The 21,597-nt window shown below is 39.1% G+C and overlaps 1 protein-coding gene across 2 annotated transcripts in view; it reads right to left on the reverse strand.

The window, feature by feature from the left end:
- Positions 1 to 21,597, reverse strand: part of TGM2 (transglutaminase 2) — a 60,879-nt gene that overhangs the window by 12,380 nt on the left and 26,902 nt on the right. For both annotated transcript variants that reach the window (XM_051979350.1, XM_051979351.1), the window contains 8 exons: positions 20,047 to 20,289; positions 18,413 to 18,531; positions 11,295 to 11,423; positions 10,247 to 10,424; positions 6,710 to 6,845; positions 5,586 to 5,689; positions 3,740 to 3,982; positions 1,375 to 1,659 (listed from right to left, as the gene is read on the reverse strand). In XM_051979350.1, coding sequence (XP_051835310.1) covers positions 1,375 to 1,659; positions 3,740 to 3,982; positions 5,586 to 5,689; positions 6,710 to 6,845; positions 10,247 to 10,424; positions 11,295 to 11,423; positions 18,413 to 18,531; positions 20,047 to 20,289 — 1,437 coding nt within the window. The remainder of the gene's footprint in view (positions 1 to 1,374; positions 1,660 to 3,739; positions 3,983 to 5,585; positions 5,690 to 6,709; positions 6,846 to 10,246; positions 10,425 to 11,294; positions 11,424 to 18,412; positions 18,532 to 20,046; positions 20,290 to 21,597) is intronic.

The following is a 21,597-nucleotide window of genomic DNA, read 5'->3' on the forward strand; positions in this document are numbered from 1 at the left end:
AGATTTGTTTCAGGCAGGGTTACTAATGAAAATTCAATTCATTGCGGCCTCAAGAGAGATCATGTGATGTAATCAACAGAGAATTCATCTTAAAGTCAGGAAGAGCAGGTCCAAGTCCTACCTCTGACCCTTATTGGTTGTGTGATCACTGAACAGTGCCTTTTTTAGGCACTTCTTTAAGACTAGAAGTTGTTTAACAGCTGAATGATCTGTAACATTGGAGGGAAATTGACTCACCTAGGACATCCTATGCTGATGATATCACTAGTCTGGACAAAAATAATAAGGATCCCATAGAGGAAATACCAGAAAACAGAGAGCTAAAATCCCTGAAATTGGAAATAAAACAAAAAGGAGGCAGGATGGGTTTCCTGGAATTCTGAGTTCATCCCTTATCAGTGAGACAACACCCAGCCATAAGATCAGTTTTGATTGGAGAGAAAAAGCTATTCTACTTGGCAGTCAACAGACATCTCTGCAGGAAGATGATGTGGAACAGGTGAGATGACTTTTGTTTGGAAATTGGGAGACCTGGATTCTCCCAGCTGGGGAGAGGTTTTGGTTTGAACCACTGGAGTTGGATATTTTCACTTATCACTTCATTTTATAGGAAAGGATACTGAAGCCCAACAAAGGGAAAGGTTTTGCCAAAGTCCTGGATTGAGCAGATAGAAGAAACAAGACTTAAACCCAGGACTTTTGACAACCTGAACTGTCATTTCATCTCTCCTGGCCTCCATTTCAAGGTCAAGGAGATAACTGTCTTATCAGGAACTATATTGTCTCTTAAGGCTGGCCATCATTCCCTGTAACCTCCTTGAGAGAACAGACTGCTTTATTATTGTCTTTATATCTCTATCACTTGGCATGGCACTTGGCACATGGTAGATGCATTAAAAATGCTTGTGGATTGCTTAATTGATTGATTCTCATGGCAACCCTGTGGGGTAGGTAGTGCTAGGATTGTAGTTACCATTCTGCCAATGTGGAAATTGGTTTGTCTATGATCACAGAACTAATAGCAAAATCAATAAGGTGCTCAATCTTGGGCCTCATGGATACAAGTGTGCTGGTTCTTCCGTAATGACAGATTGTTGAGAACTAGGTAGTTAAAGGATAAATTATTTGCCCATTCCCCCTTGATGCAGGTGTGTCATCACCCCCACTAAGGTTATCAGAAGAAGAGGATTTGATCCTAGCTGAGAGAAGAATAAATGATCTTTGAAGGAAGGTAGGAAGGTGATAAGATGGAAGAAGGCAATCCTTTATATCTCTTTCCAGTTTTTATCCTCTGATCCTATGGCTCTGTTTCCCCATTCCTGGTGCTGAACACAGTGGTACTTAATGAGCACTGCTAAGTAACAACGTGCTTACCAGATAAGGGTTCCATGTCCAGAGAGAACTGCTCCGTCTTGGCACACTCAGGCCCAAGTCTGCCATTGTAGGTGACTGTCCGGGCAGCCATCAGCAAATGGCAATTTTGCTCCTCCGATGAATTGTTGTTGATCACACCAAAGACATCAAAGTCATTACCCTTGCTCATGTTTGGAGACACTTTGATTTTAATCTTCACATTTTCGACCAGGGAATGCTCATTTGTTAAAGATAGCTTGTTCAGATGATTTGCTCTTTTATATGTCTCCCTTTCCTCCTTGGACCCTAAGACATGAAAGAATGTTTCAGTTAGCAGCGATACCATGGGTGTGTGTGTGTGTGTGTGTGTGTGTACATAAGTGAGTATCACAGCAACAACAATAATAATTAACATTAATAGAATACCTTAAGTGCTTGCCATATTTAATTTCCTTTGACTTTCCCAAGAACACCGTGAGAGGTGGGGACCATTATTATCCCCATGTAGAGCAGAAAGATCAGTGGTTGGCTCAGAGTCACACAACTAACAAGCATCCGAGGCAAGATTTGAATTTTCTGAGTTCAACACTAACATTCTTTCTACAAATGCCACACTATCCTCCATGCGTTATTCTTTTCACAAAAAAAAAAAAAGGCTATCTCAGAACATTGTATCTTTGAACACAGACTTCAGACTCTCAGAGAGATAGGATCTTAAAAATCATGGAATCATAACAGTTGATTACTAAGTTACAAATATTTGCAAGTATTTATAGAACATCTTATGGTTTGCAAAGTGAATTAGAGACATTGTCTCTTTTAAACTTCACAAATACACTGTACAAGAAAACTGGTACAGAATACTGAATATATTTGCCCATGGTTACTTAGTAACATAGGTGGGGCTCATGTTTGGACTTCTCCCAATTCCAAATCCAAACACTCTCCATTAAGCCTTCTGTTCATAGAATTAATGGAAGGAGCACTAATATTTTAGTTTCATGACTCCCAGTCTGCTTCCAACTCCATCATTAACTTTGTCTGACTAAATCATTTATTCTTGCACAACATTAATTTCTCTCTATAAAATCAGGAAATATCTACTGCTACTTCCCTATTGCTTACCAACATGACCATGACTCCCAATCCAAATAATCAACCCAAACCCCTTCACTTGATCTGTATATCCCTGCTAGCTATTTTCTCTGTATATCTTTTCTCTCTTTGGTAGCTGAACTTGAGAAGGTTGTGTTGAATCTGTTGATATTTCCACTTCCTTTCATTCTTTTTAACTCTTTATATTGTTTTATTTGATGATGTCAGCTCCCATGAATTCAATAATTATCTCTATGCTAATGTTTGTCAGACCTACTTGTCCAACCCAGATTCTGTGACTCTCTGACTCTCTATCACCGCTGAGATCAAATGTAAAATCCTTTGTTTGGTATTCAGAGTCTTTCATGACCTAGCCTCCTCTTCCCTTTCCCCTAGTTTTCTCATATTTTGTTCCATATCTCTCCACCCCTTCTTACTACTGCATGATCTAGTGAGAACGGTCTCCTTTTTATTCCTGAAACAATACATTTAATCTCCTAACTCTGGTTATTCTGACTGGCTGTTTCCCAGGATGGGAATTCTCTCCACCTCTTATCTCCTTTTTTTTCCTTGTCTTTCCATCTGCTCCCAGCTAAAATTCTAACTTTCACAGGAATCCTTTCCTATCCCTCTTAATACTAGTCTTCTTTCTATTGGTTGTCTTATATTTATCCTGACTGACTAAAGAATAAAGATTAGGAGAGGTCCAAATGTTCATTTGGTACAATTGAACAAATGAAAAAGAACTATACCAAACACCAAGACTCTTTCACAAAGGAAAAAAAAAGAACATTACTCAGACTACTAAGGGCAACAGGTGGTACAGTGAATAGATCACTTGGCTTGTAGTCAGGGAAACCAGAGTTTAAAAATGGCTTGATACTAGCCATGTGACCCTGAGCAAGCCATTAACCTCGGTTTCCTCATCTGTAAAATGAATTGGAAAAGGAATAGCAAACCATTCTTTTGCCAAGAAAAATCCAAATGGGGTCATGAAGAATTGGACATGACAAACAATTCAACAACAACAATACTTAGACTACTAAAAAAAGATCAAGGCTAGTAATTTTTGATGTTTATTTATATACTTAAAAAAAGTTTGAGCCAAAGAACAGATCACAGAAACAAAGATTATTAGAATCAGAGACTCTTAGATTCTTAGTTCACAGAACTTCAGTATCTTAGACTCAGATGCTTACACTAACAGAACTCAGAGCTGGCAAAGACCTAAAGGATCATGAAATACAGGTCCCTAGCTACTGGAGATAAACACCATTCCCCTGTGTCTTACCTTCTGGATACTTGTAGTGGTGAGTGACATCTTCTCTTTCATCCTTGCCTATAGCCTTTGTACTGATCATTACGCCTACTATCATAGTTTTGGTGTACAGCTTTTTAAAGTCCCCATCACTTTCTTTGATCCAGTTTACCACATCTGCATTGATTTCAGCAAAGACAAAGGGAGCATCGTACTTGGTATTCACTTCACCATTCTTGATGGCTTTGATTGAAGCTGGGCCACAGCAGTATGTGCCTAAAGGATTGAAAAATGATGAATGCTAAAGAAAAGGTTTCTACAAAATGGGATTAGTCTTTCACAACAGAACTACCTAAAATGTATGGTTTTCAGAATTTCTTTCTCTTCTAATCCAACTTCTCATGCCTAAAGTTCCCTCATTAGAGTTTTTATTCTTACAGCTCAAATGTAAATCTCTTGGCATTTACTTCAAATTGATCAACTAGAGAAGGGGGAAAAATTCAATCTGTTATGAGGGGAATCAGTAATTTGGAAGGAGTAATGAACTGGTAATAAGGAGAAATGAGTCCCAGAACCAATGCTTTCATACGCTTGCTGTATGCTCCTGAGCAAGATACTTCCTTTCTTTGAACCTCAGTTTCCCTATTTGTATAATTAGCTGGTAAGACTAGATGATTCTTAAAGTAACTTTTATTTCCAACAATCTATCTATTTTTTATGATTCTTTTCTGATTTGGGAAAAGTGGAGACTCTCAGAGTTAGGACTAGATCTTCAGAATAGAACTGTCTGCCAAGAGGCATACTAACCCAGATGTAATCAGTGTATGGGGAGGTCAACTTTCACCCTCTGAAGTAACATGATCATAAGAATTAGAGCTAGTAGGAAATTTAGAGATTTTCTAACTACAAATGTAGCCTACAAAACTTCTGCACAGAACCCAAATCAGATTAAAATGTAATTGTGAAACATTTAAAAATAAATAAAGACACCACATCACAGAAATGTTTTTGGTTTTCTTAGTCAATATGTAGTCTCCTGGGGATCTGTTTCTATTTGAATTTGACACCGATCTAATCCGTTGCCACACCCAACAAATAAAGCCCAAGAGAGGTAAATAATTTCTCCTAAATCAGATAGCAAGCTGGGATTTTGAACCCAGATCATCTTACTCTAAATTTAGTTCTTTTTTAACTACCAAATGTTACTTCTAGCAATTAATCTAATTTTACCTCAGTAGCTTTAGGATAAACCTGCTTAGCATAAGTGATATGAAAGACTCCCAATCCTGCAAGGTCCATGATTGACTGATGGGATGGATCAGAAGATCATAGATTTAGATCCCTAAGGAATCTTTGTCTAGTCTAAGTTAATTTTACAAATGAGGAGTAGAAGGACCAGTAAATTAAAAGGACTTTCCCAAGGCCACAAAGATTGTAGGGCTGGGATTAGAATCTAGGTCCTCTGAATTCAAATCCAGTGTTTTTCCCAGTGTGCTACACTGGGAGTCTTCAGTTTGATACAATATTTGAGAACTGCCAAGCATCAAGTATTAGAGTGCCCTAGGGGAAGATTTCAACATTAATAGGCCCTAACATCATATGCTTGTGCTAGACACAGAATCAATGATAGGAATGGGTCATAGGATCATGGTATTTTGAACCAAAAGGGATTATCTAATCTAATCTTATTTCACGATGAAGACACTGAGGTCCAGAGAGAGGATAGATGGCTTGCTCAAGGTCATCTAGCTGGTGACTCCTTGACTCCAAACCCAAGGCTCTGTTCCATTTTATCCTGAGTATCTTTTGCAAGAGGAATGTGTGATTCTTTTAGGGGGAAGGGACATAGGAACATACTCAAAGTATCTGATCCATCTACCTTCACTCTTTTCCTGGGGAGTTGGATCAATAGCTTGCCAACCATTGTACTCTGGCTTTAGATCAGGACGGTCCATCCAAGCTTCAATCCAACAGTGATAGTTCCTTAGAAAAAAAGAGAGAGGGAGAGAAAGTTGAACAAACCCAGGAAAGGGTACTAACACCTAGGGGTTTTTAGAATCATACCGAGTTGGAAGGAATCTTAGAAACTAAATAATCCACCCCAACTCCCACCAATGGGAGATTCCCTCCTACAACATTTTCAACAACTGATCACTCAGCTGGGTCATCCAATTTCTATTTGCAGACCTCTAGTGATGAACTCACAGAGCTATTTAAAAATAAAATGGATGAATTGTTAGGAAGCTTTTTCTTACATTGCACCAAAATCTGTCTCCTTGTAACTTCTACCTACTAGTCCTAGTTCTTGCCTTAGGGGCCAAGCAAAATAATTCACTATGAGAATATCTCTTTACCACTTTACTGTGAGGTAACCCTGACTCTTCAAAGACTTAGGTAGCACAATGCAATCTCTGACAGGTTATACTGAGGTGGGACTGCTTTAATAATGGACCCAGAATACATGGAACTATTTATATGTCTATCCACTGAGTACCTATCTAACTAAGAAAAGAGAGGTTTATCACTACAAAACTGGCCATGAAAGGATGACATTGTTCTTGCCATAGCATTTCATGAAGAAATTATAGGATCATAGAATTAGTCCAACACTCATTTTATAGATGAAAGACACTGAGGTCCAGAGAAGTGAAATTATTTGTTTAGTGTCACACAACTAGGAAGACAGAGCTAGAATATGAACTTATGGCCTCTGACTCCAAATCCAGTTTTGGCATGGAGAAATTGTGATCTGTATTGGTAATGAGAAGAACTTATAAAGATAAAGCACACTAGAGTCAAATCGCTCCATAAGTCTAATGTTATCAAGTCCCAACTTGAAAGGTTTCCTTATAGAGAAGGCTTAATGGCAATCTCAACCCTTCAGAATAAACTTCTAGTCTTAGGGAGCCAGTTCCCATCTTCTTAGTACAGAAGAAATCCTATGGATGAAGCCTGCGAGGACCCTTATCCATTCCTCTTCTCCCCTTGCCAACCCAGACTCACCATACTGTTTCACTCTTGTTCATTAGTACCTCGCCTCTCTCATCTCTGTACACTTCAATGGTCAGGTTCGTGTTCGAATCATGGGCTGAATTGTAATTGGTTACAACCCTGGTGGGTATTCCAAGGCATCTCATCACTGAAAGAAAAGCCAGAAAGGGATGACTACAGAAAGGTTCATTCTGCTAATTCAGAATGGGAAGTTGGGCAAATTATTTCCCCTCTCAGTTTAAGATGCATCATCTGTAATCAAACATTCAACAAGTACTTACAATGCATCTGCTAAGTGTCAGACATTGTGCCACTCCATGGAGACAGAAATACAGTGAATGAAGCCCTCTGTACTCGGGTAACAATGAGGTATTTGGACTGTATGACTTCTAAGGTCTCTTCTATCTGTCATTCTCTGTCCTGGGGTCCTTTCTTGTTCTGATATTCTTGTTTTATGCTCACATGCATCCAGTTTTGACATCCTGTGTTTTATATTCTAAGTTCCTAACCCCCTCTATGAGACTATGTTCTACTATTCCCAAGTTCCTTCTTATAGTCTAGATTCTGGGGTCCAACTTTTCCAGCTGAGATTTTATGTTCTCTATTGTCAAGTCCTTTCCATATCTAACATTCTCGAAAGCCTCCAAGTTTTCCTTAAATGAAACCTCTGACTTTCTCCCTATTTCACCCAATTCAGGACTTCTGACGCTCCATCTAGCCCTGTCTCAGGCTCCGTGAGGAGGTAGGACCATCAATGAATAAATATTTATTAAATGCCAAGCACTGTGCTAAGCACTGAAACCAGAGTGCAGGTTAGTATTGTTTCTTAGCCAATCTCAGCCAGGAGGCCAGGAACGTATTCCTTCTGAGCTAGAGTCCTTTCTCCAGGGAAGTATGACATAGGGGAGAGGAGGGAGTACTGGGAAGTATAAGGAGAGGAAATAGATCTAAACAAAGATAGTGCAACATAGGTGACTAGTCAGCTAATTGATAAGCATTTTTTTAAATACCAGGTATATGCCAAGCAAATGGGGACTCAAAGGAAGGCAAAAGACAGACTTTGCCCTTAAGGAGCTCACAAATTGATGGGGGAGACAATAAGCAAATATATATACAAATAAGTTACATAATGAATAAATAGGAAATAATTAACAAAAAGAAGCCATTAGGATTGGTTGTATGGAGTGAAGATCAGCTTTAAAGGATAAATTTGTTTTTTGAAAATCATGACTCTCCAAGTATGAGGTTTGTTTGTTTGTTTGTTTTTCACCCATGAGGATATAAAGTTTCTATTCAGATACAAAGGCAGTGTAGTTGAAAAAGTCAGTCCAGATAAGACAGTTGGAGAATAAAGAATGTACCAAGCAAATTAGAAGAGCAAGGGCTAGTTTACCTATCAGATCCTTGGAGAAGGGAGGAATTTCTGGCCTAAGAAGAACTAGAGAATATTATGAAATGAAAAATGGACAACCTTGATTACATAAAATTAAATTTTTTTGCACAAACAAAACCAACCCAGCCAAGATAAGAAGGGAAGCATAAAACTGGGGGGAAAATTTTAAAGCCAATGTTTCTGATAAAGATATTATTTCTAAAATATATAAAGAACTGTCTCACATTTATAAGAATATGAGTCATTACTGGGAAACGAATGTGAACTATCTGCATTTTTGTTTTTCTTCCCGGGTTATTTTTACCTTCTGAATCCAATTCTCCCTGTGCAACAAGAGAACTGTTCAGTTCTGCAAACATATATTGTATCTAGTATATACTGTAACATATCTAACATATATAGGACTGCTTGCCATCTAGGGGAGGGGGTAGAGGGAGAGAGGGGAAAAATCGGAATAGAAGCGAGTGCAAGGGATAATGTTGTAAAAAATTTACCCTGGCATGGATTCTGTCAATATAAAGTTATTATTAAATAAAATTAAAAAATAAAATTAAAAAAAAAGAATATGAGTCATTCTCCAGCTGATAAATGGTGAACAGATAGTTTTCAGACGAAGAAATTAAAGCCATCTATAGTCATGAAAAAAAATGAATATACATGTATAACCAGAATAAATAAATTATTTTAAAAAGAAAATAATTGCAGGAAAGCAGGAAGCCAGGGCTTGGTTGTGCACCCAGTCTTAAAAAGTAGCCTGCTTCCATTGTAGTAGAATGACTGCCAATCATTGGAATTCTTTTTCATCAGATAAGCAGTCTTTCAGACAGTGACTTCCTTAGAACAGAGACTGTTTCCCCTGCCTTCTTTTATTTCCCCAGGATTTAATCCAGTGCCTGGCACATAGCAGACACTAAATAAATGCTTGTTGACTGACTGTTAAAAAAAAAAAAAAAAGAATGTACCATGTATAAGTATAACCCAGTGAGAGTTGCTACTTTGGAATCCAACTCCAAAGCTCTAAAAGTACAGCTTTACCCTGTACTAAAATATCCATGAAGATAAACCAATAAAAATATGAATGATAAAAGTTCACTTTTCTATGGTGACTTAAATTATTCTAGATTTTTTTTTACAAGAATCTTGTGAAGCAGAATGTGTAAGAATTATCACTCCCCTTTACAGATGAAGAGACTGAGGTTGGGATAGGTACTTGCCATGTCCTGGAAATGTCATATTACACAAAACATGGAAAGGGAAAGCATGATTAAGTCCTCCTAAAAAAGAGGTTCCTAAAATGCAGGGGTGATCAGAATTCAGTGGGAACATTTTTTTCCACAGCACAGATCTTCACCCTGCCTCATGGATATAGCCTATATCCAAACTTCTTTGCTTGGCATTCAAAGCCCTTCAATAAACTAGTTCTTTTCTAACATCCTAGCCTAATTGTGTATAACTTTTTTCATCCAATAGTTCTGCCAAACTGGCTGTTTCACTCTCTATAAAACAAATAGCATTCTCTTATCTTTGGCTCACACTGCCCCCTATGTCTGATGGATTGCACTCTCTATTGAATTTTCTTGCACTATTTAAAGTATAGTACAAATGCTACCTCCTTAGGAAATTTCCCCTTTCTTTTATCCTTTCCACCATTGATAATGACTTTTCTCAAAGACTTCACTTAACTAGGAAGTTCTTTCTGTACCTCTAAAACACAAATTATGTAAAGTTATGTATTAAAGTTTTCTGTCTTGGTCTATCTTCCAACTACACTATAAGGGCAGGAACCATGTCTTATTTAACCTTTACATCTCCTCCAGTACAAATACAGTGGCATGTAAACAGTATGCTTAATGCATGTTTGTTGAATGAATTATAGTTATCTATATAGTCACCATGTCACCCTACTAGATTAGAAGTTCCATGAAGATTGAGCCCACTGCCCAAGTATGGTATTCTACATATAGTAAACACTCAATAAAATGATTTTTGAATTGTATCATTGTTTTATATTATATTAGACAGTTTTCTGTAATTGAAGAGTAATAAAAGACAAACTTTTATACTAAAAAAGGGTTCTTTGAATCCAAAGTTAGCGCCTTCCCTACCTTCCTTGTGCTATGGAAGAGCACTGTATATGGAAACACATCAGGGCTCACCTGTGCAAGCCACTGCAGCAAAAACCCAGCATTGGCCATATTTCACTGGGTGACAGCCACTCATCTTCCACTTCCTCAGGATGTCCACACTCCCTATCCAGGCCATGGGGCTGACTCCATCCATGTAGTAGTTATCCCAGCGCCCATATAAGATTCCTTTGTCATCATTACAGTTGACCTAAAACAGCACCAGGTGTCATTGACCCAAAAAGGAACATAAACTGGACTTGCCATTTTCCAACCACCAAATTTTAGAATGAATTCTAGAGAGCTTAGTACAGATTGCAGAAAAGCATGATATAGCAGATACAATGTCGGCCTTGGAACCTAGAAGACTTGGCTAGAATCCTGCTTATATTTTTACTGGCTTTATCACTTCTCTTAGTCTCAGTTCCCTCCTCTATAAATGAAAGTAAAAATATCACCTACCCCCAGAAGAAGATCAGATGAGGTCATATATGTAAATATTTTGCAAACCTTGAAGCATTCTAAAAAATGTCATAGCTAGAAGATTATAAAATATCAGAGTTGGAAGGAACTTTAGAGGCCATCTTGGTCATCCCTTTCATTTTACAGAATAGGAAACTGAGGCCCAGAGAGAAAGGACCTGTCCAATATTGCACAGAATTAAAAGGATCTCTTCCATTTCTGACTACTCTTCTTACATTCCTGTTCTACCTGGATGGTGGACAATTATTACAAGACTCAATGAAAACTGAACCTAGTAACCACTATTAAAAGTACAAGGAGAATGAGTTGTACAGAAACATGAGCAAAAATATATTATGAGAAGGGGCTCACAGTTTGAGCAATAAGGAAATGGATAATGGTTCTATCTAATTCTATTCAATCCAGAATTGGTCTCTAAAACACTCCTGGGACCTCTATCTCACCTATAACATGAGCAAGTACAGAGGTCTAGATGTGATTTGGGTAAGTGTTTGAATAACTGAGATATACTGAATTTGCTTGAAGATGTTCTATCTCAAAACTTGAATTTGTAGGGCAAGTAGATAAGGGAACTATTTAAGATGTCTTTTTCCCTTACCATGGCACTGATGACCCGACTAATGTAGATGGGGCTGCTGCGGCGGGAACAGTCACGACTAGGATCCTTAAAAAATTTGGGGTTCATATTCAGGAGCTCAATGCAGATGTCTATGATGCCATCTTCAAACTGTAGCCAAAAAGAAAGAAAATGGAAGAGCAGAAGATAGTTATGATTGGGCCAGCTTTTGTAATTTGGGCAGAGGCAAGATCAAAATGATCTAGAATATCTTATCCCTGGTAATATTTTAGAGAAAGGGAAATTTATTGTTTAGCTCTGGCTATAAGGGGCATGAATGCCTTAATCCTTCGTGATTCTCCATGACTCCATTCTTTACCCCACCTGAACACACACACACACACACACACACACACAAGTTCTAGCTTCACAATATTCCTTCTTATCTTCTCCATGCTTTCCCATCTTTCTCTTCTGCTGACCCAAATTGCACACATTTCTTCAAGGTTCACCTGTGCAGACAAACTTTTCTGGATCACTAGGCCTAATCATCGAAATTCCCACAGCACATAATACTTGGCTGATGTTTCATATCACTAAGTGCTTAGAATCATAGACTTGTAGTTGGAAGGAAGATGCCTCAGAGGGCATCTAGTTCAGCCCATACATGAAACAGTAACCCTCTCTATGACATCCCTGTGGCAAACTGTTTCCTATTCTATTGGAAAATCTCTGGTGATGGAACTACTACTTACAAAAGCAGCATATTCCACTTTAAATAGCTTTATTTGGAAGTTTTGACTTATACAGAGCCAAAATCTGCCTCTTTACACTTTCTAACAATCGTTCCTCATTTTATTTTCCCAGACTAAGAAACATCTTCCTCACAAGAGCCCTTCCAATACAGCTAAGTGAATATGAATTCACTTATGAATTACTAATATGAATAAACAGTCTCCTAAAGTGGTTGCATTATTTAAATTTGTATTCTATATTTTTCACTGGGCTGAAGTCAATTATTTTACATAGTTATAACTTTGAATAGTGTGAATCCAAATATATGTGACCACTTCAGAGGATTCATTAGTCTTACTAATCAGGACCTAGCTTTATTGGAAAGACATCTTTTATATTATTCTTTTTATAGTTTCTCCCAATTTCTCTGTGTATATGTTGTTTCAATTTTATACTGGCTGATATTGCTTTCTAAATATCTCATATGCTTCAGCTTTATCAGGCTAACAAAACTAAATTCTGCAGTCTTTTTGCATCCTGCCTATTTTTACTCCCCAGTGTTTAACAAGTAGTGTCATGGAATGGCTGAACTATAACTTGGACAGGTTACTTTATTTCTCTGAACTTCAACTCTCTTATTTATAAAATCTAGAGATATGAGACAAGAATTCACTTCTCACTGGGCTCAGAGCATCTGTGATTCATGCTGAGACAGAAGACACAAGTTCCTGCCTTCATGGAGTTCCTCCTACTTCACTGGAAGAAATAGACTAGATCTTAGTATCAAAAAGTTGTGAAAACCTTATAAATTCCTATTCCATCTTTTTTATTTAAGAAATAAGGAAACTGAGGCTCAGAAAGAAGAAGATTATGTAGCAAGACAGTGACCAATTTGGAACTAGAAACCAACTTTCCTGACTTCTAGTACTGACCTGGGAGCAGCTAGGTAGGTAGTAACAGTGGATAAAGTGCTGGGCATAAAGTCAGGAAGACTCATCTTCCTGAGCTCAAAACTGGCCTCAGATACTTACTAGCTGTGCAACCCTGTACCAGTCACTTAACTCTTTCTTTGCCTCAGTTTCCTCATTTGTAAAATGAACTGGAGAAGAAATGGCAAACCACACTAGTATATTTGCCAAGAAAACCCCAAATGGGTCCCAAGGAGTAAGACAGTTTAAAAAATGACTGAGTAACAACAGATTTATCAACAGATAAAGTCAGAGAGAAACCAGCTGAAGCTTCTAATTCTTTGGTATTTATCTGCCCCAGTTCTCCTCCCCTGGCTACTGTTAGGCCTCAACTTCTTCATGGTGATTTATAGCAATTTTTTATGGTTTAATCTAATGAGCAGAAGCAGAACCAACTTATAAATATTTATAAACCTCCTGCTGCCACCCTATGAATATTAATGTCCACAGGCTGTCAAGGGGTTCTCCACAGAGTGGCCACTGGTGATTCAAGCTATTTCCTCTCCCCTTTCCTCCCCCAAAAGGAAGCCAATGAAGGGAACACTCTGGAGTGCTTGTCTCCTCCCTCTGCACTGCAGTCCCTCACCAGCCAATGTGCCTCCTTGGTTGTAAGAGAGCCGCCACCATTGGCCAGCCTTGATGTCTACAAGGCCTGAGAATGGCAAAAAAATTCTAGGATGTCAGAGTTATAAGAAATCTATGGTCTCACCCCTTCATTTTACAGTTGGGGAAACTGAGGCTCAGAGAGACAATACAACAGGATCTAGAATTGGAAAGGACTTTGGAGAGGTATGGGGGTGTCATTCAGTCTAACCCTAATTTTTTTAAAATTAATGCTCACAGAGGACAGAGTACTTTCTCAAGATGTCTAAATGGTAAAGCTAGGATAAGAACCTTGGCTTCCCTAGGAGAGGCTCTGGTCCGGGGGTTAATAAGTGACTTGCACTCCCTATTTTTTGGTGCAGGGGTGACAAAAGCCCTTGGAAATCCTAAAGCTTTAAGGGGATCTCTTATTTTTTGCTGTGATCCCAGTTAGGACTCCCCAGATGCTCCAGCAGCAGTATCACACAGGAGAAGAGCAAAGGAAGCCCTAATGCATGCTCTGAGTTCTAGGGACAGGATCGCTGTCAGCCTCCCCATTTCTGTTCTATACACTGTTTATGAAGGATAGATCCTGTCCTTGGTGGCTCAGTAATTTCTTCATCAGCCTAGGACTTGCTCCATCCTGTCTCTGATGCTCCAGGTGAGTCTCCAACATTCAGGCCAATCCAGTAAACATTCTTAATGAGGTGCCTACTGGGTGAAAGGTATATTGGGATAAATATATCCCAATACGAATGGATCAAAGGGAAGTCTAGGAGGAAATTGACTTGAAATCAGGAAGACCTGAATTTAAATCCTATCTGTGATACTCTTGACCCATTTCTCAGCCCCTTCCTGGCAATTCTCCAAAGACCTTTAGATGCAAGATATATGTGATCTGAATGACTGCAGGGAGTTTTAGCACAGGGAGATCCCACCATCCAATGAAATTGCCACAAATGAACATCCCCTCCAGCCCTCCAATTCTATATTCCATGCTTCCCATGCCCCTTACAGCTCTCACAGTCTATGTTCTGTGTTCAAAAGACTCTTCCAGCTGACATTTTGTGTTCTATAGCATAGAACCCGTTCAAGTCTAACACTCTACCCTGTCCCTCAGCTTTTCTAGGAGTAAAACTGACTTTTCTAGTTCATATCATTAGTTTTTAAACTCTACAGCTTAATTCTCAGACCTAAGAAGAGCAGAGCCAGGACAAGAGATCGCATAGCACTATTTGGAACACAAAGACAATAGTATCCTATGCCTCCAGTCATGTTACATCTCTCCTTCAAGGATTCTGCATCTTCTCATCTTAAGACAAACAAATAAACAAACAAAAACTAATCCAATAATTTGTGAATAAAATTCTATGTGGGTTTGTATTGCTATTATGTACTTTTGAAATCTATAATATTTCATATTCTCTACTAGACTAAGTTTCCAAAGGCACTGACTGTGTCTTCTTGAAACTGTTTTGTCTTATTTTGTAGATAAGTCAAAAAACTTATTTTGTCTTAGTACCGAGCACAGGTGTCTACACATAGTTGCTTCTTGATAAATGTTCTTATAAATGAATGAATGAATGAATTGTTGCAGGTAGGAGATTAATGACTTTTCTCCCCAGTTGGTTGTTTTTTTTGTTGACACACTGGGGCACTGAGAAAAGCCTTGACATGGGAATTAAGAGACCAGAGTCCATCCTCAGCTAACAGTCAGCCAGCTCCTGGCCTCAGGCCCAAGAGTTTCACCTGCTGGGCTTTGGTTTCCTTATCTCTAACTTACAATGATCTTTACCAAGCCTTCTCACACCCAACTTCAGAATAATTAAATGGATCAAAGGAGAAGTCCAGAAGGAAATTGACTTATTTTTCAGTCTTCCATTATAACCTAGACACTACTGGTTCCTGAATTATCACTCCATTTCCCCTTCTTCCCCCTTCTGGACAATAGTACCTGGGGAAGTAAAGATTTTAGGGGTATAACAACTGAACAAAATTCAGCGGTTTTGATGAAAGGGGAAAGATGATAGCTGGGAAATAAGCTACTGGTGTATGGATAGAGAAATGGTTCTGAGTAGGAGGGTCAAGAAGAGGGAAAGAGAAGAAAAAAGGGAAGAACCATAGAGGGGAGGTAGTGGAGAATCCTGAGATATCTGCCAGTGCTGACAACTTGAGAGCTGGGGGTCTTGCTGTAGTGTGTTTGTTTATTTTATGTGATGCTATTTGTTGCCCTGATAGATCTGTGGGTCTCAATCATCCAATAAAAAAGTTACTTTGACCCAAATATACTTCATTGCAGGTAGATTAAGGGATTCTTCTCAGTGGAAGTCTTTAAGGAACTTTTAAGTAGAGAGTTAATCTCTGACTGCTGTCAGAAAAGGAAAAGAAAGTCATACTTTAAAAGTGTGCATGAATATGAGGAATTAACAGCTATTGTTTCCCTAATGCCATCAGCCTACGGCTCTGACCGTGGATTAAACTCTAATGCCAACCAGAGACTGAGCTTTGACCCTAGATATACACTGAGTCCTGACCTTGACCTCAGAGTTTTGTCCTCTTCTTCCCCTTCATGGGTTTTCCTTGGCCATAGTTACGGCGTGGGTTGGGGTGGAAGGATACTAAGTAAAAGTTGTTGAGATGGCTCACTGGAGACTGTCTCCATTACTAAAAAACCAAGCCCAAACAAAACAAAACCCCATAGTGGGTTAGTAACCTGATCATCCTATGGGGAAGGGGGTAGAATGGCAGAAGAATGGCATTGTCTCCAACCTAACAGCATCTGTAATGCCTGCCTGGTAAGTCTAAAGAATTCTGATGGTTTTCTATCTGCCTGGGAACCTTCCCTATCTCCCCTGGCAGGATGATTAAGTTATGATTACGGAGCTTCTCTTCTTCATTCCATCCAGAGCACTCAGCTACATGAACTCTTTCTTGCCTTTTTGTAGAAGTAGCTCGCTTGTTTACAGCCGTTGATTGCCCAGATCCCAAGGGTTTCTTAAGGCCCAGAGGGGTTAAATAACTCACAAAAGGTCACACAAGCCTTCACTAAGACACATGATTTCTGCAATTCCTTAAAAGTCCCTTTTCTTCCTTCTTTTTAGCACCACATAAGGGAGAATATATTTCAGCTGTTGACTGGAGTCAGGAGATTTGTGTTTGAGTCCTGGCTCTGCTTCTCCCCTATCTGGGCTTTGTATTCCTTATTATCAAAACAGAGATTAAAAATGTAAACTCTGCTGGCTTCTCAGGGCCAGAGGATGAAATGTGATTTTTAACTAAGAAAGGGCAAAAACTGTATAGGTCCTTAGATAAATAGAGAAACAATCACTGGAGCATAGCAGGGAATCTGAGTTTGGATATTAATTCTACCACTTCCTGGATGATTGTTTTGGACAAGCTATTTTTCTTTAAGTCTCAGTTTACTACTTTGTAATGATATTAATACTTTAGTACTACCTTTTGCTTTCTCAGGCTTTTGAGAAAAGCACTTTGCCAACTCTGAACCATTATTAAAAGTTTGGCTAACCCCTGACTCTAGAGAAGTGGAGGACCAAAGGATGGGCTTTCTGAGTCTTGGGTGATACTTCTAGGAATCAGAATTAATCACAAGCATTGCTGTGACCCACCTTCGCCCCAACCTACTCTACCTCTGAAAAAGCTTTAAAAAAAAATCAGATTGATACCATGTAAATGTCCAATGGCCTCTTCATAAGCTCACTTATGTGAGATGTGGATGTCTCCATTCAAGCCTATCCCTACCATTAAAGGAACAACTCATAGCTGGACTCACTTAGTGTCCCTGGGAGGCTCACTTTGACTTTCTCAGTTTGACTTCTCAGCTTCCTTATTGAAAAAATGGAGATTAACAACATCCTTTCTTATCTACTGAATTATAACATCCTGAATCTGGAAGACCTCAGACACCATTTAGTCCATCCTGAAATGCATACATTTCATTCATTTACCATTTATTAACTACTCATTGTGTATAAAGTTCTTCACTAAAGATATCTTGTTTTGGCAGTGGGCCTCAGTCCTGGCAGGCCTTGCCAGCAGGACACAAACATACATAGGTGCTATTGTGCCAAAAAGACTTTCCTAGTAATTTTTCTGTGCCTATTCCCTGGAAACCAGCATAGCAAAGTGTGCCCAGGAGGGTAATCATCAATGGAGAAGGATCTGGGGCAATGGAAACCCATTAAAATATTTCTGAAAGTATAGAGGGATTGTGAGGAAATAGCCAAACTGATGAAATCCTGAAGGCAATAGGCGTGTTTTAAAATCCTGCCTTTAACATTTATTATCTGTTTCATTTGGGTCAAGTCTCTTGTGATTTTTTTTTTTTTTTTGCCACAAAAATGGTTTACCTCTCTGGCTCTCACTTTTCTTACAGGTGAAATGGGGATAACAATAATTCTACCAGCTACTGTACTGAGCTGTTTGGGGGAGATCAATTGAGAGGTCTGAAAGAACCATAGAAGGGTGAGATTTTATGGAAATACTTGACAGGCACAGGTCTTCCTTTTCACCTTTCTCTTCTCTTTTTTCCCCCATTCTTTTTCTTTTTCCCCATTCTTTTTGGGCAATTTCTCTAGAATGCCTTCTGACTATCTCAGCCCACACTAGCCTTCTCCTGGTGGAGGGCACAATTATCTTGAGGTTATGGCATGTGTGTGAGTTTGCTAGACTGAAGGCTTCCAAGGGGGTAGGGCCCATGCTGGAGCCATCTCTACCTCCTCGGTAATATAACTGATTGAGGGCTGATCATCTTTTGGTTCTTGGTGGTGACTTAATTGATTGAAGCAGGTCAGGGGCACCATCTGGTTCCTGGAAACTAGGGATGGGGAAGGGAGGCCCGTTTGAGGAGATACATACCTGCCCAAAGTTCCATGGGATCTTGTTGACATATTTATAGGACCCCTGAAAGATGATACCATGCTGATTCAGGACATATTCCTTCCGAAAGTCATCGTGCTCCACATACACTGAATCCTCTGAATAAGAAAGCAAACAGTTACATTTGGCCTAAGACTGCATAGTTTAACTTTGATAGTGGCTGACATCTAAGGAATATCACTGTTAACTCTGAAAAGAGAGCTTGATAATAATACTGAAGAGTTGGAGTTAGGGCATTCTACCTGCTGACAGGTACTAAGTTGTTTTAGGGGAGTTCCTTACATACAATGAATTCAGCTTTGGTAAAATAAACAAAGAAAAAAATCCTTATAGATATGACACATAACACTTTAGAGGAGGTAGTGTGAGATAGTAAAAATTGTGTTGGACTTGGGTTCTAATCCTGGTCTCGTCACTTAAAAGCTGTGCTATTCTGAGCATGTAAATTAATAGCTCCCAGGCTCAGTTTCTTCCTCTGTAATAAAGGAATAATCAGATTTATTTCATAGGGCATTTCCCTTTCTGTGGCTCAGGAAGACAGAATGTCCTCTGCTTTTAGAGAATGGTTAGGGAGGAACATTCAGAGAGGAATAAACAGCTAGATGCTCTGGAATCAGTTCAATAGATGAGAAGGGGGCAAAAGTCTGATGTTAGTTGTGAGTTCTTGGGAAAGTAACTTTAGTGGTTTAGCCTTCATCTGTAAAATGGAGGCTCTGGACACCCACAAAAGTTTCTTGGGCTCTAAAATTCTGTGATTTCTAAGTATAGAATAGTATGGTTATAGTCCATGCTATTATTGATGTTATTTTTACTTGTTACTCATCATAGTATCCTAACATTTTGAATACCCCTGCCATCAGCATAGGCACTATGTTTAAGATTATCTGTGGGACTTGGGGGTACAAACAAGGGAAGAATGAGAGTAGTGCAGCAGAAGAGTGCTATTTTCAGAGTTTGAATCAATGTTTTAGGACTTAACTTTTTACTCCTCATCTCCCCTATAGAGAAGATGAGAACCTTGGTCTAGGAGTCAACATATCTGGGTTCTCTCTCTGAAACTCAATGAGTGACCTTTCCTTCTTCTGAGCTTCAATTTCCCAATCTACAAAATATTAATAATAACCCTTAAATCTACTAATCTCCCAGAGCTTTGTGAGCAGAACCCATAAATAAATAGATGAGAAAATTCTCAGGGACAAATAAAGCACTGAATTCTCAGAAGGCATCTATTATTAGTAATATATGACCGTGGAAACTGTCAACAGATCTTTAATGGACCTCTCCCCACCCTTCCTCCAAACCCGAGGTGCAGAGAGAGGTACCTTTGCCCAAGTCCTCCCTACATGGACCAAATCCCATTTGGAGAAGCCTTCTGTTATTTTGGGAAAAGTATTGGATTTTGGAATCAGGAGAGCTGGGTTTTAATCCTAGCTCTACTAATATTTGTATTAACAAATGAGTCCCAGTTCCTTCAGCTATAAAATGGGGATAACAGTAAGACTTGTATTACATACCTCTTCAAGCAGTTGTGGAAAAAGCACTTTGTAATCCTGAAAGAACTACAGAAATGTGAGTGGTTATTTTTTTACTACTATTGTTGTTGTCATTCTTACCTTGGCACCAGGGATTGAAGAGGAGTATAAAGCCAGTGATGGAGAATATATTATTATAGGATCCTGTGAGGGTCTCTATCAAGAGTTTGTAGTAACCAATGGGAGCATGGGGTGGAGAGGAGATTGTCAGGTACAGCACATTGTTTTCTTGGCCAATCACAGTGGCTGCCCAGACGCCCTCCTGGACAAAGTCAGAGAGGGGGAATTTGGCCTTGGTGCCTGCAGCTTCACTGGGATAGGGCCCTGCAAAGCAAAAAGCCTCTGGTGAATTACTGCTCCCTGTGCCTGCTCCTCCATCTTCCACAGATCCTCCGAGGCAAGGCTATGTGGCCATCAGCCAGGGTACCACGTTAGCTGTCTCCCCCCGGGGGGTCAAGGATAACTGTGACCTGATAGGAGTTCCTGCATGGAATGGTGGACAACACTTGTAGAAACTAAAGAATAAAGAACAAATAGAGTATTATTTGAGTAAATAAAAACTAGAATAATGGAATAAAGAAAGCACAACTAACACACTAATATACACAATGACTGTGTGAAGAAAAAGAACATTAAAGACATAAGAATTCAGATCAAGATAATGAACAATCTTAATTCCAGAGGACTGAAGATGAAACCTACTTCCCTTCTTTCAACAGAGAGGTAGTAGGCTATGGATACAGAATATCACATATACTGTCAGACATGGCAAATGGTCCTGCATGCCCAGCTGCTTCTCTCAGTTATAAGGGAGAACTCCATTGGGAAATGAATTTATGGATTCCCAGTTAAAATGCTTGTGTGACCCTTTGTAGAAGATCCCTATTCTCATATATGTATATATTTCAGCAAAGACCTAAAAAGAGCTCCAAATTTGTCCGGTCATGGGTCAATCTCTAGTACCAAAGATTATTCAGAAGCTGAGGATTCTAATAATCAATCCTTTTGATTAAAAAATATTCAAATATCCTCAAGTAAAGACAATTTCCAAGGTTCTTTTTTTCTTTTTCTTTTTTTTTGCTGAGGCAATTGGGATTAAGTGACTTGCCCAAGGTTACACAGCTGGGAAGTGTTAAATGTCTGAGACCAGATTTAAACTCAGGTTCTCCTGACTTCAGGACTGGTGCTCTATCCATTGCTCCACCTAACTGCCCCTCCAAGGTTCTTATAAAGCAATTTTCAAAAGTTAAAAACCACAAGCAAAAAAAGAAAAACCAATTAGGATTAAAGTTTTGTTTTGTTTTGCTTAGTTGTATCGGCTGAGTTTGGAGCTCTGTTCCAAAAGGTACTCCTTTAGTACTCCCAGATCAATCCACCAGGGGCAAGGTTAAGTCAAATCTCCCCAGAGCTGCTTCTGACTTTTTTGCTCATAACAATCCCTGCTGGTGTTATAGGATAATGTGGGTTAATCCTGGCCCACAGCAATTTTCAATAAATGATTAGGAAGGCAAAGCCACAAAGAGTAAAAAAAAAAAAAAAAAAAAAAAAAAAAGCTACAATACCCTTCCTTCCTCCTTCCCTTTTTTCTCTTCCCTTCCTCCCTTTCTTTCTCCCTTCCTCCCTTCTTTCCTT

This window comes from Antechinus flavipes, chromosome 2 (genome assembly GCF_016432865.1).
Source record: "Antechinus flavipes isolate AdamAnt ecotype Samford, QLD, Australia chromosome 2, AdamAnt_v2, whole genome shotgun sequence".
NCBI lineage: Eukaryota > Metazoa > Chordata > Mammalia > Dasyuromorphia > Dasyuridae > Antechinus > Antechinus flavipes.